At 45.0% G+C, this 19,038-nt stretch overlaps 1 protein-coding gene across 2 annotated transcripts in view; it reads right to left on the bottom strand.

Moving 5' to 3' along the window:
- Positions 1 to 19,038, bottom strand: part of pard3ba (par-3 family cell polarity regulator beta a) — a 174,945-nt gene that overhangs the window by 57,408 nt on the left and 98,499 nt on the right. The window contains exons 14-17 of one of the 2 annotated variants that reach the window (XM_064969419.1): positions 14,527 to 14,662; positions 13,221 to 13,339; positions 8,292 to 8,336; positions 543 to 767 (exon numbers count right to left, since the gene is read on the bottom strand). In XM_064969419.1, the coding sequence (XP_064825491.1) occupies positions 543 to 767; positions 8,292 to 8,336; positions 13,221 to 13,339; positions 14,527 to 14,662 (525 nt within the window). The remainder of the gene's footprint in view (positions 1 to 542; positions 768 to 8,291; positions 8,337 to 13,220; positions 13,340 to 14,526; positions 14,663 to 19,038) is intronic. The other variant, XM_064969420.1, reaches the window with a different exon arrangement.

Below are 19,038 nucleotides of genomic sequence, written 5' to 3'. Positions count from 1 at the left end.
CGGACCCACGTCCCCTCGGACCCACGACCCCCCGGCCCCATGTCACCCAATGACCAATTTCAATCAAAATTGGCACGAACACTTGTTTTACAAATAATTGGTATTGTAATGAGATGTGGCCTTGTTTGGGGATGAGGATAATAAGAATGATAGTGTGCTTGGAATGTGTCTACTTTTGCCATTTTGGTCATTTAGCAGATGCTTTTATCACACTACATAGTGCCATCACACTTCTGACACCAATGCAGTAAATTTGGGGCCACACAATTGTGAACCGCTATAAAAATGGTATAGAAAAGTATTTGTATTTTATTACACAATACATTGTATTGTAGTTCAGGACAGTGGAATACAAATGACAAAATACAAAAAATTGGAATACATATGTGTCCACCCCGCCCCCTCGACCCCTGGTTTAGAAGATAGGGCTAAGGAAACATAGGGGAGAGGGAACATAGGGCCCAGGGAACTGAGGGAACATAGGGCCCAGGGAACATAGTCATGCTCAGTGTTGTATTAACTACGATGGTGATTTCCCTTACCGTCCTCCGGCTCCGAGGGCCCATCGTAGGACTTGTCGATGGCGGTGCGGAAGCTCTGGTTGCAGCCCCTCCCCCGCACCATGTGGGGCCTGGGGCGGTGGAAGGGCACCTGGCTCTGCTGGCTCAGCTGCCGGGCCTCCGACACGGCCGACTGGAGACTCTCCAAGGAGCAGGACTTCCATAGCCCCAAGGTGGGACCCAGGTCACTCCCCCTGGATGAGGACTCTGAGAAGGGGAGAGACAGGGAGGGAACCTCCGGTCAGCATGGATAGGAAGGAGAAGGAGGACGGGAAGTGGAAAGAGAGGAAGAGGGGGGAGAGAAGAGGAGCGGTTGGGGAGAAATGGATGAATTTAAAATGGGGAGTTGGGGAGTGTAAAAGATACGAGGTGAGAGAGAGGGATGCATTCATGTAGAAGCAAAGGAAGAGGATGAAGGGGAGTGGAGGAGTGCCAAAGGACTGCCGTGAGTACACAGGCATGGGCCACAGTTAGGAGGAAGAGAGACAGAAAGCAAGAGGAGGAAGCACATGAAGACGATAGGACAGACTACAAGAGGAAGACCACAGTTAATGAAGAGAACGGAGTAAAAGAGAGAGAAGTGAGGAGGGTGAGAACCAACAGAAAAAAAAAAAACGGGAGGACACAGAGGGAGCGAAGAAGAAGGGAGCGGATAAAGAAAGAAGAGAAAAAGGAACAACAAGGGTCATGCCGGAAAAGGTGTCAAACACATGGCCAGACCCTCTTCAATGGGGAGCTCCTGGGTACACAGGTTTTTTGCTTTGACCCTGCTGTAACAAACAACAAAAAGGTCCTGGTGAGCAGCTAGAGGAGTAGGTGTTCTAAATTAGGGTTGGAGCAAAAAGCCTGCAGGACGGTATAGCTCTGTAAGGAGAAAAGGTCGGTCCAATGGCTAGTGTTGTAGGTTAGTCACAGTGGTCCATCACCGGACCAGGGCATGCATAAGTCGGCCGCAGAGACAGACAAGCAAAGGGGATGTGGCGAGAAACACACAGCCAGTCCCAGTCCCAAATCCTTCCCCAATCCTTCATTTGGCCTTCATTTGGCTATTTTGCAAAAAGGTACAGAAAATAGTTTCAAACCGACTGAAAAAGTGACTATTTCTAAGTGTTTATTTCTAACTCACACCAGGGATTTGCAAGACATTTATTCTTCAAATGTTCTCGGAGAAGGCAAACGCTCAAAATGTTCTCGTTTAAGACTCTCTTTTGTCGACTCAGTCTTCAAAGCTTGAGAATATTCCTCTTGAAATTGATTTTTTGGTGAGTGGGCGATAGAGTCGAGGGGAAAGGAGGGAAAGTGAGCAGGGCTGCAGCAGCAGTGGCTTTTAAGTCCTAAATTGACTTTGAGGAAGAAGTGGGATTTGTGTGAAATAAGGGGTTATAAATAGAGAGCGGATGCGTTCAGGAATAAATGCTCAATTTGAGAAGCAGGATTTGTGTCACAAATGTAATTGTGGCTGTCCGGCTAGCAGCCTGATAGAATTAAGCCACTTGCTGCAGGGTTGCAGCAGTGAACGCTGGGCTCAGAGTGTGTGTGTCTGTGAGTGCTTATGTATGTGTGTTTATGTATGTATACACATACATACGTTCACCCATTTGACATACCTACACTGGATAGAGAGAGATAGAGATAGAGATAGAGGGAGAGATAGAGAGATAGAGGGAGAGATAGAGAGAGAGATAGAGAGAGATAGAGAGAGAGAGATAGAGAGAGATAGAGAGAGAGAGATAGATAGAGAGATAGAGAGATAGAGATATATAGATATAGATATTAGATATATATGGGTGAATGTAGATGTAGATGTAAATGAATAACGTTTGACTACGATCACTGCCTGCTGTGGACCAGATGCTAAATGTGGGTTCGTTCGTTCACTCACTCATCATGTCAGGTCAACAATCATTGGTGACCGGTGCAATCCTCTGACAGTGCAGCGCAAGACAGGAACGCTGTAAGGGATCCCACACAAACAAATACTGCCCATCTGAATACAACTTTGAGCAATAGGAGTAATGTTATGCAACAACCTCTAGCAACACACACCTGCGTTATACAAATTAAAACACATTAGAACCACATGTACGATGCAGAGAAGCATAGACGCACACACCGGAATGCTTCACGACTCGAATACTGCAGCACACTAAGGTACAGGGTTTCAAACCGACAGCAGAAACACACCGAGCGCTAGAATAGAGAGATTAAGAGAAGATATACTTTATTCGTCTACGAAAGATGGACATTTGTCTTCTGCTTTAATCCAACCCCCGATATTCATACACAAACACACATTAGATCGGAGAGGCTGGACAGAGGGCAGCCACAGTGCATCGACCAACGAGCAATTTTGGGGGTTAAGTTACTTGCTCAAGGGAACATTGGCAGTAGGTGGCACCTGAGATATTGATGCATTTGTAAGCGTGAGCGTTTCCCCTCTTTGTCGAGAGCGAGCGTTTCCCCTCTTTGACGAGAGCGAGCGTTTCCCCTCTTTGACGAGAGCGAGCGTTTCCCCTCTTTGACGAGAGCGAGCGTTTCCCCTCTTTGTCGAGAGCGAGCGTTTCCCCTCTTTGACGAGAGCGAGCGTTTCCCTCTTTGACGAGAGCGAGCGTTTCCCCTCTTGACGAGAGCGAGCGTTTCCCTCTTTGACGAGAGCGAGCGTTTCCCCTCTTTGACGAGCGAGCGTTTCCCCTCTTTGACGACGAGCGAGCGTTTCCCTCTTTGACGAGAGCGAGCGTTTCCCCTCTTTGACGAGCGAGCGTTTCCCCTCTTTGACGAGAGCGAGCGTTTCCCTCTTTGACGAGAGCGAGCGTTTCCCTCTTTGACGAGAGCGAGCGTTTCCCCTCTTTGACGAGAGCGAGCGTTTCCCCTCTGACGAGAGCGAGCGTTTCCCCTCTGACGAGAGCGAGCGTTTCCCCTCTTTGACGAGAGCGAGCGTTTCCCCTCTTTGACGAGAGCGAGCGTTTCCCCTCTTTGACGAGAGCGAGCGTTTCCCCTCTTTGACGAGAGCGAGCGTTTCCCCTCTTTGACGAGAGCGAGCGTTTCCCCTCTTTGACGAGAGCGAGCGTTTCCCCTCTTTGACGAGAGCGAGCGTTTCTGCAGCTCAACTGAGCAAGGGTGCCACCGGTGACAGAAATGCCACGTTTTAAGCAGCCTCTCCCTGCAGTGGATGATTTAAAAAGGTCAGTTGTCATGGAGACACCTCTGTCCGTGTCGGGGGGTGTGTGTGTGTGTGTGTGTGTGTGTGTGTGTGAGCCTCTTCTTCTCATCATCATGAAGGATAGACATTAATCGGTTTACCTTTCCATCTCCCATCTGTGATGCAAACTAGTAAAACAACCTAGACTTTCCCCTTTCCAATAAATGGAAAAGGTATATAATGTGGGTGGGTAGACACCTTCAAACCCATTTTAATACCACAACCTTTGGGTGTTGACATTTGAGCTGTACCCGATGAAAACAGAATAACTTAGTGTTCATAGGGCAATGTATAGGAGAGGCAGATGCAACAAAACAAACAGGTTTCAGAGTGGTACAGTAAGGAATTACATACACTTAGGTTGGAGTCATTAAAACTTGTTTTTCAACCACTCCACACATTTCTTGTTAACAAACTATAGTTTTGACAAGGCGGTTAGAACATCTACTTTGTGAATGACACAAATACATTTTTTCAATAATTGTTTACAGACAGATTATTTCACTTATAATTCACTGCATCAGAATTCCAGTGGGTCAGAAGTTTACATACACTAAGTTGACTGTACCTTTAAACCGCTTGGAAAATTCCAGAAAATGATGTCACGGCTTTAGAAGCTTCTGATAAGCTAACTGACATCATTTGAGTCAATTGTGTTTCAAGGCCTACCTTCAAACTCAGTGCCTCTTTGCTTGACATCATGGGAAAATCAAAAGAAATCAACCACGACTTCAGAAATAAAATTGTAGAACACAAATCTGGTTCATCCTAGGAAGCAATTTCCAAACGCCTGAAGGTACCACGTTGGTCTGTACAAACAATAGTACGCAAATATAAACACCATGGGATCACTCAGCCGTCATACCGCTCAGGAAGGAGACGCGTTCTGTCTCCTTGAGTTGAACGTACTTTGGTGTGAAAAGCACAAATCAATCCCAGAACAACAGCAAAGTACCTTATGAAGATGCTGGAGGAAACAGGTTCAAAGGTATCTATATCCACAGTATAATGAGACCTATATCAACATAACCTGAAAGGCCTCTCAGCAAGGAAGAAGCCACTGCTCCAAAACCGCCATAAAAAAAGACAGACTACGGTTTGCAACTGCACATGGGGACAAAGATCGTACTTTTTGGAGAAATGTCCTCTGGTCTGATGAAACAAAAATAGAACTGTTTGCCCATAATGACCATCATTATGTTTGGAGGAAAAAGGGGGAGGCTTGCAAGCCAAAGAACACCATCCCAACCATGAAGCACGGGGGTGGCAGCCTCTGGTTGTGCGGGTGATTTGCTGCAGGAGGGACCGGTGCACTTCACAAAATAGATTATGTGATTATAGATTATGTGGATATATTGAAGCAACATCTCAATACATCAGGTTAAAGCTTGGTCACAAATGGGTCTTCCAAATGGACAATGACCCCAAGCATACCGCCAAAGTTGTGACAAAATGGCTTAAGGACAACAAAGTCAAGGTATTGGAGTGGCCATCATAAAGCCCTGACCTCAATCCCAAAGAACATTTGTGGGCAGAACTGAAAAAGCATGTGCGAGCAAGGAGGCCTACATACCTGACTCAGTTACACCAGTTCTGTCAGGAGGAATGGGCCACAATTCACCCAACTTATTGTGGTAAGATTGTGGAAGGCTCCCCGAAACGTTTGACCCTAGTTAAACAATTTAAAGGCAATGCTACCAAATACTAATTGAGTGTATGTAAACTTCTGACACAGTGGGAATGTAATGAAATAAATAAAAGCTTAAATAAATAAATCTCTACTATTATTCTAACATTTCACATTCTTAAAATAAAGTGGTGTTCCGAACTGACCAAAGAGAGTGAATTTTTACTAGGATTAAATGTCAGGAATTGTGGAAAAAGTACTTGGCTCATGTGCATGTAAACTTCCGACTTCAAATGTAAGTGACCACGACCTTGTCTATTGTGAAATAATTAACTTAACTCAAAAGTTCCATCCAATCAAAGTACAGTTCAATTAAGGTCCCTACCAATCACAATTTAATTCCAATTAACGTTGCAACCAATCATAGCTTATCTGCTCCCGAGTGCACTCTGATAAATCACTAACAATGCATCCCCGGACGGGACACAGATGCAGGCAGAAGGCAGTAATCGTGTTTAGATGTATAGATGGAGCCTATGGCTGCATAGTTGCTCAGTTAGACGTATGGCTCTAATAATGGTCAGAGACTTAAAAGGCCATTTCATAATTACAGACTCACCTTCAGTGGATTAGTCACGTGGAGGGATGGGAGGGGGAGAGGGGGGGCAGGGACTAGATGGGACATATATCATTTGTTAAAGCTAGGTTTAATAAATGCACTACTACACTGCGATAGACCACAAAGCATGTAGTGTGGGCAGAGCACACAGACACACAGACAGATGGCCCTTCCCGCTACAGAGTGATCCATCAATTCAAATCAGCCCAACATGGTGACTTTCAACTTGAATCAACAACAGTGAGATGAGGGAGAGTGGGGCTGGGTAGAGATAGAGAGATACGAACTACAACAAAGCAGGGTTCCGTGTTGGCAGGGGAAAGGGAAGGCTACATGTTTTCAAAGTCTAATTGCAGAAGGGGACAAAACTAAATAACGGGCACTGCCAGTTGCCCAGCGGGCCAGAAGCTAGCCAGTGTTTGCCGCATCTAACGGGGCTTCAGCATGGGTGGATATCCCCCATCTCCAACAGAAACTGAACCAGGCATCAGTGGAGCAAAACATGCACACACACACACACGCACACCCCACAACACGCACACACACACCACGCGCACACACTCCACACCACGCACACACACACCACACACCACAACACGCACACACACACACAACACAACACGCACACACACACACAACACAACACGCACACACACACACAACACAACACGCACACACACACACAACACAACACGCACACACACACACAACACAACACGCACACACACACACACAACACGCACACACACACCACAACACGCACACACACCACAACACGCACACACACCACAACACGCACGCACACACACCACAACACGCACACACACCACAACACGCACACACACCACAACACGCACACACACCACAACACGCACACACACCACAACACGCACACACACCACAACACGCACGCACCAAACGCTTGAAACAGCTGAGACAAAATTTGTTAGAAGCTGTGTGTGCGCAGGGCTACTAAGTGGTGTGTGTGTGTGCGCTGGAAGCGTTCCCAGACCTGTGTATGAGAAGAGCTGCCAGGGGAAGATGTTAAGAGCCAGGGGACAGCCAGAGGAGGATGGAGACAGAGACCACAGCGGGGAAATGGAGAGAGAGGCTCCCTCCAAACATCCATTTATCCCCCTCTCCTAAATGAGCATGTTCTCCTCTGGCTGTTGATACACACACTGTAGTCTATTCAGAGGGCCTGAGGATTACTGGAGCTATCCCTCTTTCTATGTTACACACATGCACATGTGTAATCCTCAGGTGCATGTGTCTACGCGTTAGTGTTTATTTGCGCACACACACACACAGCGGTTTTAGCCAGATTAAAGCCAGAGGCGGAGCCCCTCTTAAAGACCATCCTACTAATGAAATATGTCAAGGCCTATAAAGAAGCATGGGCCATTTAAAGAATCATGCACAGGGGGCCATGTCAAATACGGCCCCGTCAGCAAACTGGACTCAGTGCAGCCTGTCAATACGCATTAGCTTCCACATCAGTTAGAGGCTGATGCAGAAAATGAATATTTATTTATCATAGCCCATAAGGGTGATTGTGACTACTGATCAGAAAGGGAAATCATATGGGTAAAAATAGGTTTGAGTGTATGGGGGTGGGGGGGAGTTGAGTGTGGTACTTTACTGTGGGGGTGGGACTTGTAGAGTCGTTGTTATGCGGCAACAGTTTATGCTGTGGTAGATTTAAGGTGTGTGTGTTTCTGTGTGTGTGTGTGTGTGTGTGTGTGCGCGCGTGCGCGCGTCTGCGGGGGGGCGTGCATACAAGCCTTTCATTCAATCCCTGCACCCTCTTTCTCACTTAAGTGAAAGAAGACAAATTAAGAACATCCCGGTCTAATGCAATCTAGGGCTGTCAGAGCAAAGAGGTAGCTTAACAAATCACTTCCTGCTGCTTGCAGCTGAGTAAGGAGAACACATAAATCAGGTTCAGTGACACAAAGCATCTCCCCGCTGAAGTTTGTCCGTTCCAGGGGGAAGTCTCTCTCTCACACACCCCCCCCCCCCCCCCAAGTACAGATCTAGGATCAGCTTCCCCTTCCCTCAATCCTTTCCTTAACCATTAGAGGAGTTAGAGGAGTCCTGAACAGGTCGTAATGTGTTGTGCAGTCAGTTTAACAGCACACTGAAAATGATGATTATTTTTCATACATTTTTTTCAATGTTTACCCACCTTCTTTGTTTGAGAAGGTGTGTGTTTGTGTGTGTCTGAAGAGTGTAGTTGTGTTGTGTGTTGGGGATACGGATAGAGGGAAGAGCTCGTTTCTTCACCTGGCCTCTGCTCTGCCAGGGATCTCATGTTGCTCTCATCAGCCACTGAAACAAAACAGAAAACACACACAGTGAATATTGGAACACCATAAGGGTAGCCTTTGTCTGTTTTCTCTGAGCAGAGATGGAGAAAAAGAGAGAGGGAGCAAGACACGGACAGAAGAGCGAGAGGGAAAGAGATATGGTATAGGAGAGAGAGAGCGGGTGGGTGGGGAGGGCAAGAACGGGGTACTCTCCCTCATCCCCCCCTATTTCCCTACCTTCCCCCCCCTCGCTCTCGCCCGCATCAGTCTTTCCCTCTCTCTAATCCACACCAACAGGATTGAGGAGGCAGGCAGGGAGCGGCATCAGCTGCCAGAGGGGCACTGCGCCACAGGACACAATAATAGGTTTTCATTACGTCGCAATTTCTCTGAAATAATCCCTTTTCATATTTTATGAGGTCAACTTTCTCCCGGCAGAGAAACGGGAGAGCAGAAGAAAAATAAAAAAGAGAGAGGGAGAGAAAATGCAGCTGTGACGGAGGGGACAATGGATTAGACTGGTTGCATTTTCCCTCAAATACAGTAGCCACAAAAAGGTTGTGGTGGCGGGTGTGTGTGTGTGTGTGTGAGCTGTGTGGCTCGAAGCTAAAAATAATGTGCATATGAACCTGCTTCTATTGTTACAGAGACGGAGAGCAGCATCAACAATCTCTCACCCACCCACACACACACACCCACACACACACAGATAAATAAATGTTCTGCAGCTGGGACAGGAATTTGCTGCTGGTGTTGGTGAGATCATTATGACTACAGCTCAGCGAACCGCATTGTTTCTTCTCCACGTGTGTGCGTTCATATACATGACTCTACTATTGTCAGATCAGGGCATGTCGTCAGGGGGAAAAACTCCTGGGTCTGAATTCAAAACGGGTCTCAGAGTAGATGTGCTGACTTAGTTCCCACCTTATATTCCTTATGATTTCAAAAGCCAAACTGATCCGAGATCAGCACTCCTACTCCGAAAGGCTTTATAAATGCGGGTCCAGGTGCAGCCATTAAGACAGACTTGAGAGTGAGCGTGTAGGACCACAGCCTTGGCTAAGCCCATTTAACCAACGTCGGGTACCTCTGAAACGCTAAACAAGTCATGTGTGAGTCTTAAATGCCACCCTATTCCCTATACAAATAAATAGCTTTGTAGCATAAGGCAGCTTGATGTATACGTACACGCCCTGGTCAAAAGGTTCGCTGAATAGGGAATAGGGTGCCATTTGAGAAGCAAGCTTGTGTTTTGCTTGTGCACACTACAGTCCCAGTAGGAAAACATTTGCTAAGCACCAGAGCTTATATTGCTTATTACTTTCTGCTTAGTGCAAAAATAAACCCTCAGACTTGACTCACCCGGGCTTAACCCCCGTTTGGAAATGGGAAACTACCCCCTATTAAAGTGGATGATCCCTACAAATGTGACACACAGCACGGGGTCACAGTGTCATACAGTCCCCATGCCTCTGGTAACGCTCCCCCCCATACTCAGATAACAACCTCAAGGGGGTGGGGGGGGGGAAGAGTAGGAGAAAGGTGAAGTGAGGGAGAAATATGGAGAGAGAGCAAAAAGGTAGATGCATTAAGAGAGAGAGAAAAAGGAGGGAGAGAGAGAGAGAAAGCTGTACAGAGAGAGCGTGAAAAGGAGAAAGAAGGACGGAAATGGAGTGAAAGAGAACAAGGAGGAAGGAGAGAGATTACGAAAAAAGAGAAAGACAAGAGAAGCAGCGAGTAGGATGCGGGGGGTCTCTTCCTAACAAAAGCCAATCAATGTGCAGTAGCGGCGTGCAACTAGTTTAGAAGGGGGAACCCAATCCACAGCCCTAATGAACTGGGATTGGAAACCAGCGACAGGCAAAAAAATAATTAACAGAGTAAGCTGTACCTCACTCTGACAGAGGAGAGGGAGAAGGGGAGGGAGAGGGTTGGGGGATTGAGAAAAAAGAGAGATGGGGGAAGAATGAGAGAAGGGAGCGGAAAAAAAAACAGAGAGAGAGGCTGGCAGGGTCACCCAGGTGCTAATATAAGGAAATAAGCTGCTTAGAGCAATATAATTTCAGGGAACAAGTTGGGTATGAGTGTGGACACGTGCACACATATGCACACACACAGAGCAGTGCTAGACTGACGAGACAGTCTCGTTCAGGAACCGTTGTCTTGAAAAGGTCAGGCCTCCCAAGTGGCGCAGCTGTCTAAGGCACTGCGTCGCCGTGCTTGAGGGGTCACTACAGACCCGGGTTTGATCCCAGGCTGCGTCACAACTGGCCGTGACAGGGAGTCCCATAGGGCGGCGCACAATTGGCCCAGCCCGGGATAGGGGAGGGTTTGGCAAGGGGGTTGCTTTACTTGGCTCATCACGCTCTAGCGCCTCCATGTGGCATGCCGGGCACCTGCAGGCTGACTTCGGTGTGTTTCCTCCGACACATTAGTGCAGCTGGCTTCCAGGTCAAACGGGCGGGTGTTAAGGAGCGCAGTTTGGCGGGTTATGTTTCGGAGGACGAACAACTCGACCTTCGCCTCTCTCTCGAGCCCGTTGGGAAATTACAGCGATGAGACAAGATCATAAATGAAATTGGGAGAAAAATACACAAAAAATATATATATAAACTCAACACCTGCACAGGATCGGTACAACACCTCTGCGGGACAGGTACAGGATGGCAACAACTATTGCCCGAGTTACACCAGGAACGCACAATCCCTCCATCAGTGCTCAGACTGTCTGCAATAGGCTGAGAGAGGCTGGACTGAGGTCTTGTAGGCCTATTGTAAGGCAGGTTCTCACCACACATCACCGGCAACAATATCACCTGTGGGCGCAAATCCACCGTTGCTGGACCAGACAGGACTAGCGAAAAGTACTCTCCACTGGCGAGTCACTGTTTTGTCTCACCAGGGGTGATGGTCGGATTCACGTTTATCGTCGAAGGAATGAGCATTACACTGAGGCTTGTCCTCTGGAGCGGGATCGATTTGGAGGGTCCGTCATGGTCTGGGACGGTTTTTTGCTGAGATATATATATATATATATTTTTTTTTTTAAATTGGCAAACCCTTCATGGTCATATGCGTGTTGACATAGCATTATGAAACCATCCCAATGGGTCCATGTGATAATAATGTTGAATCTGTGCTTGAAATTCAATACTTCACTCGGGAACTTACAGATGTTGCATGCACGGTGGACAGTGGAAGGGTCATGTCAATCTCTATTATTTCATACAGAGGTAGTCCATATAACTTATGTGATTTGTTAAGTTGAATACATATACTTACTTATTATGAATTTTTCTTATTAAAAAAAAATATATAACATTTAGATGGTTTGGGATGAGGACTGCAGAGTGAAGGAAAAGCAGCCAACAACTGCTCAGCATATGTAGGTACTACTTTAAGACTGAAGCTGGTTGAGAGAATGCCAAGAGTGTGAAAAGCTGTAATCAAGGCAAAGTGGCTACTTTGAAGAACCCTTTTTTGGTTACTTACATGATTCCATGTGTTATTTCATAGTTTTGAGGTCTTCACTAAAATAGTAAAATAAAGAAAAACCCTTGAATGAGTAGGTGTGTACAATCTTCTGACTGGTACTGTATATCAAATTTCCAATAAAATAAATGTATATTTGACACACGGGCCGAACACAACAGGTGTAGTAGACCTGACTTACAAGCCCTTAAAAAAAAGAAAATAAACACAACATGTAACAATTTCATAGATCTTACTGAGTGACAGTTCAAATGAGGAAATCAGTCATTTGAAATAAATTCAATAGTTCCTAATCTATGGATTTCAAGACTGGGAAGACATATGCATCTGTTGGTCACAGACACCTTAAAAAAAAAACTATATATATATATATACACCTCAGGATCTCAGCACGGTATTTTTGTGCATTCAAACTGCCATCGATAAAATGCAGTTGTGCTCCTTGTCCGTAGGTTTTGCTGGCCCATACCATAACCCCACCGCTACTATCGGGAACGCTGTTCACAACATTGACGTCAGCAAACTGCTCACCCACACCCCATCCACATGGTCTGGGGTAGTGAGGCCGGTTGGACGTACTGACAAATTCTCTAAAATGATGTTGTAGGTGGCTTATGGTAGAGAAATTAACATTACATTCTCTGGCAATAGCTCTGGTGGACATTCCTGCAGTCAGCGTGCCAACTGCACACTCCCTCAAAACTTGAGACATCTTTAGCATTGTGTTTTGTGACAAAACCGCACATTTTATAGTCTTACTGTTCCCAGCACAAGGTGGACCTGTGTAATGATCGAGCTGTTTAATCAGATTGTTAGTATGCCACACCTGTCAGGTGGATGGATTATCTTGGCAAATGAGAAATGTTCACTAACCGGGATGTAAACACATTTGTGCACAAAATTTGAAAGAAGTAAGCTTTTTGTGGGTATGGATCATTTCTGGGATCTTTAATTTCAGCTCATGAAACCAATACTTTACATGTTAAGTTAATATTTTTGTTCAGTGTATATGTTTATACAGTAAAATGTGAAGAAATCTAAGGGGTGTGAATACTTATGCAAGGCACTGTATGAAACATTGGTAAACTTGAAATTATAGTTTGAACACTTGAAACAGATAATGAAAGCAATATCTACCATACTGAAATTCAATACATAACTATTTTTTGTAATGTGATTTTTAAACTGAATGCAAGACTCATTCAAGTCAGTTTCAAATCAGAAAATACAATATTGAATTTATGAATGAAATTATTCAATTTGTGCATTACCAATAAAAAAAAAATATATAAATTCAAATGTTTAATACCAATTAAAAACTATGGAATTCAAATACAATCTCTGTTGGTACTGAAATCCCTCCATATCGGACTGTGTGCGCGTGCAACACTGTGTGCATGTGTGAACTCACCCAGGTCCATGCTCTTAGAGTTCCTTGTCTGAGGGTTGTCAGTCTGCCCGGGCTGCTGTGCTGTCTGTGTGTCCGGGTGAAGGTGACCCTCAGGAATCTTGGGGGCCTTGTTCCACTCGCTGAGAATATATTTTTTACAAAGTTTATAAATCAACACTGCTGACATTGTAGACTATGCTTTTGTTATGTCCTCTTTTAATGTTTAACTCTTTTATAGGGTATTTTATGTAAATATACTTGGTGTTATTTATTTTCCAGCAGTGGTGGCAAGGATGGTCATACTACCAGCATTAGAGCAATACCATTGTATTGCAGCAATACCACTGCCAGTCATTGAGCCAACGACAGTCCATTTTAAAAGCACGTCTTGGCAAAAATTATTATACAACATTTACAAAATAGTTTATGTCCCGGTGGCAAACATATAGCAGCAGTGGGCCACCTAAATGAATATAGGGGAAACATATTTCCAAGCATGTATACTAATCTTACACATGTCCCAATGTATTAGATCATTACCACCCCCCCCCCCCCAACATCGGACACCACCTAACTTCGGAACACACTAGAAGTTAGAGGATTTTCATCACCTCTAGCTCAACATTTAAATTAAATAAACGGTACATTTTGTCACTAAAGATTCTCATTGCAATTTATGTGAGTTAGGTTTTAAGAGTTTCCAAAACATTTAAACAACCTTTATTTAACTAGGCAAGTCAGTTAATTAAGAACAAATTCTTATTTACAAAGATAGCCTTTCGGTTACTGGCCCAATGCTCTAACCACTAGGCTCCCTGACGCCCTTTTTTCCTCTAACTTTCTCACTCAACATTATTCATAACTCATTATCCATAATGATAGTGAAATAGCTTTTTAAAAAACAATATGTGTCCTTGGCTGACAACAAGTGTGACTTTTGAGTGCGTTTACAACATTTGTTTTTCCCTCAAGAATACAAGTTTACTGGTATAATAACTCTAAATATGATCCCGAATATCAGCGTTCAACAGCATAAGCTAAACACACTGACTACTCCAAACATTAGGAACACCTTCGGTGCGTCTGGCCCCTACTACCATACCCCGTTCAGAGAGACATACCTTGGACCTATCTTTGTCCAATAAGAAATGTTTGTTTTCGTTTTCCATTACAGAAAGTTTTTGCTACGATGTACACCAATGAATATGACCAATGTGTCATTTTAAAGGAAGTTTAAGGAATGCATCCCAAATGGCAATCTATACCCCATGTGGTGCACTACTTTTGACCTGGTCTGGAATTCAAAACGGGGCCACAGTGTAATTACCTCCGGTGAGGATGTGTTGTGTATTGAAGTTTAGCGTTCAACTCCTCCATGGAGTCAGGCGAAGGTGGCGAGGGGAAATCCTCCTCCATTTCCTCCTCTTCCTCGTAATGGGCGTGGCCACCATTCGTGGGAGGAGCTGGATTGGGAGAGGATGGGGACAAACAGCACAGGCAGACACACATCACAATTCCACCAGTGACGAGCGACTTTAATAGAGTAGGACGGAGTGTTTCATCTAAGGTCAGTTTTGAGGCTATCGCCCTAAAGACTACAGTTAGGATTGAGGGAAGTTAAGCTGAACCTAGATCAGAGCTGACAGGCAACTTCTACTCCAATACTACCATGTCAAGCACACATGAAATCTCAGACACACGAAGGTCTGTGCCATGTAAATGCAGGATCACGTGGCCAAAGTGATAGTCTAGTTATAGAAAAAATATATCTTCCTCTGGCTAGAGCTAAAGCAGTCGTCACCTTCCTGAAGGGCCACTGAGACAGGAGGCATTGGATATGTCCCAAATGGTACCCTATTTCCTAGATAGTGCAATACTTCTGGTATACAGCCATTGTGTTGGAAGCTGTGTCAATGCTAGCTGTCTGTAAGACTGCCTGCCTAGGACAGTGATGCAGTGACACACACACTCAATCATCTGACAGAGGCAAACGGTATTGAGGGATGGATTTCCAACTGCGTGCGCACCCACACACACACACAACTCTGTACGCCACATGAAACATGTACAGAACACACACAAACACAGCACACAAACACTCCCCTAAGTCAGTTAGGGAAGGAGAGAAACAAGCCACAGCGATATATGTCGAAAGTGTGTCAAATTGAGCAGTACGTGAATATCAGTGGATAAAAGCTAAGCCCGTATAATGTTGTGAGCATTTCCACGAGGTACGACTCCACACGACAATACCTCGCACACTGCCTCAGCAAAAAGTCACTTCAGTATTTCCATTTCCAAACTGCTTCCTCTGAAAGCACAGGCTTCGTGTGGGCTTCATGCACTCTCCGGGGAGGTAAAGAAAAAAATCCAAATAATACATGTAAAACAGTTTATAGTCCTCACTTCTGCTGCTCGCACAATAGTCCGTATGCAAATCCGGCCCACTTAGAAAGCCATTTCATCAGCGTAATGATTCCAAGGTCAGAACTTTGCACATGAAAGCGAGGGAGATACGTACAGGGAAAAACATGGCTAATGAGTCCCCCCCCCCTCGCTATAAATAGGCGCAGATGAAGTTAAGTATAAAAGTGAAATAGAGTGGGTTGGAGTATGTAGGACATGGTACATTTGCAAACAGCAGGCATAATGTTTGTAGTATGTGGTTGGTCATGAGGAGATGTGGTGGTTCAAAGCTGTGATGATATAAATACACAGACACACACACACAGTCAAAAGTTTGGTCACACCTGCTCATTGCAGGGTTTTTCTTCATTTGTACTATTTTCTACATTGCAGAATAATAGTGAAGAGATCAAAAACTATGAAACAACACATATGGAATCATGTAGTAACAAAGAAAGTGTTAAACAAATCAAAATATATTTTGCCAAGAGTGTGTGCAAAGCTGTCATCAAGGCAAAGGGTGGCTACTTTGAAGAATCTCAAATAGAAAATCCCACAAGTTGGATTGGCTTGATGAGCACTTCTGATGTAACATACGGTCAAGCTGCTCCTACAACATCTGCATAGGGCTGAGATCCGGTGACTGTGCTGGCCACTTCATTATAGACAGAACACCAGCTGACTGCTTTCTCCCTAAATAGTTATTGCATAGTTTGGAGCTGTGTTTTGGGTCATTGTCCTGTTGGGGGAGGAAATTGGCTCGAATTAAGCGCCGTCCACAGGGTATGGCATAGCGTTGCAAAATGGAATGATAGCCTGCCTTCCGTCACAATCCTTTTTACCCTGTACAAATCTCCCACTTTACCACCACCAAAGCATCCCCAGACCATCACATTGCCTCCACCATGCTTGACAGATGGCGTCAAGCAGTCCTTCAGCATATTTTCATTTTTTCTAAGTCTCACGAATGTTCTTCTTTGTGGTCCAAACACCTCAAACTTAGTTTAGTCTGTCCATTACACTTTTTTCCAATCTTCCTCTGTTCAGTGTATGTGTTCTTTTGCCCATCTTAATCTTTTCCTTTTATTGGCCAGTCTGAGGTATGGCTTTTTCTTTGCAACTCTGCCTAGAAGGCCAGCATCTCGGAGATGCCTCTTCATTGTTGATGTTGAAACTGGTGTTCTGCAGGTACGATTTAATGAAGATACCAGCTGTGAGGCGTCTGTTTCTCAAACTAGACACTAATGTACTTGAACTTGCTCAGTTGTACACCGGTGCCTCCCACTCTTTCTATTCTTGTTAGAGCCAGTTTGCGTCATTCTGTGAAGGGTTGGAAACCCAAATTGGTCTACACGGACAAGTTCTGGCCTGGTTTAGATCTTATCCGTCGGAAAGATATCAGTTTGTCTCTGCGGATGGTTTGTTTTTTGACAAATCAACTGTAAATTTTGGTGTTCCTCAAGGTTCCGATTTAGGACCACTATTGTTTTCACTATATATATATTTGACCTCTTTGGGATGTCATTTGAAAACATCATGTTAACTTTCACTGCTATGCGGATGACACACAGCTGTACATTTCAATGAAACATGGTGAAGCCCCAAAATTGCCCTCGCTAGAGGCCTGTGTTTCAGACATAAGGAAGTGGATGGCTGCAAACTTTCTACTTTTAAACTTGGACAAACCAGAGATGCTAGTTCTAGGTCCCAAGAAACAAAGAGATCTTCTGTTGAATCTGACAATCTTGATAGTTGTACAGTCTCAAATAAAACTGAAGGACCTCGGCGTTACTCTGGACCCTGATCTCTCTTTTGACAAACATATCAAGACAAGACATATCAAGACAGCTTTTTTTCCATCTGCGTAACATTGCAACAATCAGAAATTTTCTGTCCAAAAATTATGCAGAAAAATTCATCCATGCTTTTGTTACTTCTAGGTTAGACTACTGCAATGCTCTACTTTCCGGCTACCCGGATAAAACACTAAATAAACTTCAGTTAGTGCTAAATACGTCTGCTAGAATCCTGACTAGAACCAAAAAAATATATCATATTACTCCAGTGCTAGCCTCCCTACACTGGCTTCCTGTTAAGGCAAGGGCTGATTTCAAGGTTTTACTGCTAACCTACAAAGAATTACTTGGGCTTGCTCCTACCTATCTTTCCGATTTGGTCCTGCCGTACATACCTACACGTACGCTACGGTCACAAGACGCAGGCCTCCTAATTGTCCCTAGAATTTCTAAGCAAGCAGATGGAGGCAGGGCTTCCTCCTATAGAGCTCCATTTTTATGGAATGGTCTGACTACCCATGTGAGAGACGCAGACTCGGTCTCAACCTTTAAGTCTTTACTGAACACTCATCTCTTCAGTGGGTCCTATGATTGAGTTTAGCCTGGCTGGTTCCCCTCTCTCCACTGGGATTCTCTGCCTCTAACCCTATTACTGGGGCTGAGTCACTGGCTTACTGGTGCTCTTCCATGCTGTCCCTAGGAGGGGTGCGTCACTTGAGTGGGTTGAGTCCCTGACGTGGTCTTCCTGTCTGGGTTGGCGCCCCCCTTGGGCTGTGCCTGTCCGGGGGTATATTCGATGGGGCCACAGTATTTCCTGACCCTTCCTGTCTCAGCCTCCAGTATTTATGCTGCAGTAGTTTATGTGTCGGGGGGCTAGGGTCAATCTGTTATAGCTGGAGTATTTCTCCTGTCTTATCCGGTGTCCTGTGTGAATTTAAGTTCACTCACTCTCTCGGAGGACGCGAGCCCTAGGACCATGCCTCAGGACTACTTGGCATGATGACTCCTTGCTGTCCCCAGTCCACCTGGCCGTGCTGCTGCTCCAGTTTAAACTGTTCTGCATGCTGCTATGGAACCCTGACCTGTTCATCGGACAGGCTACCTGTCCCAGACCTGCTGTTTTCAACTCTCTAGAGACAGCAGGAATAGTAGAGGTGCTGACCTATTGCACCCTCGACAACTACTGTGATTATTATTATTTGACCATGCTGGTCATTTATGAACATTTGAACATCTTGGCCATGTTCTGTTATAATCTCCACCCGGCACAGACAGAAGACGACTGGCCACCCCTCATAGCCTGGTTCCTCTCTAGGGTTTTTCCTAGGTTTTGGCCTTTCTATTGAGTTTTTCCTAGCCACCGTGCTTCTACACCTGCATTGCTTGCTGTTTGGGGTTTTAGGCTGGGTTTCTGTACAGCACTTTGAGAGATCAGCTGATCTAAGGGCTATATAAATACATTTGAAGGGAGTAGTACACAGCGTTGTACAAGATCTTCAGTTTCTTGGCTATTGCTCGCATGGACTCGCCTTCATCTCTCAGAACAAGAATAGACTGACGAGTTTCAGAATAAAGTTATTTGTTTCTGGCCATTTTGAGCTTGTAATCAAACCCACAAATGCTGATACTCCAGATAC

The sequence above is a fragment of the Oncorhynchus masou genome, chromosome 6 (assembly GCF_036934945.1).
Source record: "Oncorhynchus masou masou isolate Uvic2021 chromosome 6, UVic_Omas_1.1, whole genome shotgun sequence".
Taxonomy (NCBI): domain Eukaryota; kingdom Metazoa; phylum Chordata; class Actinopteri; order Salmoniformes; family Salmonidae; genus Oncorhynchus; species Oncorhynchus masou.
This window is presented reverse-complemented; position numbering and strand designations above follow the sequence as displayed.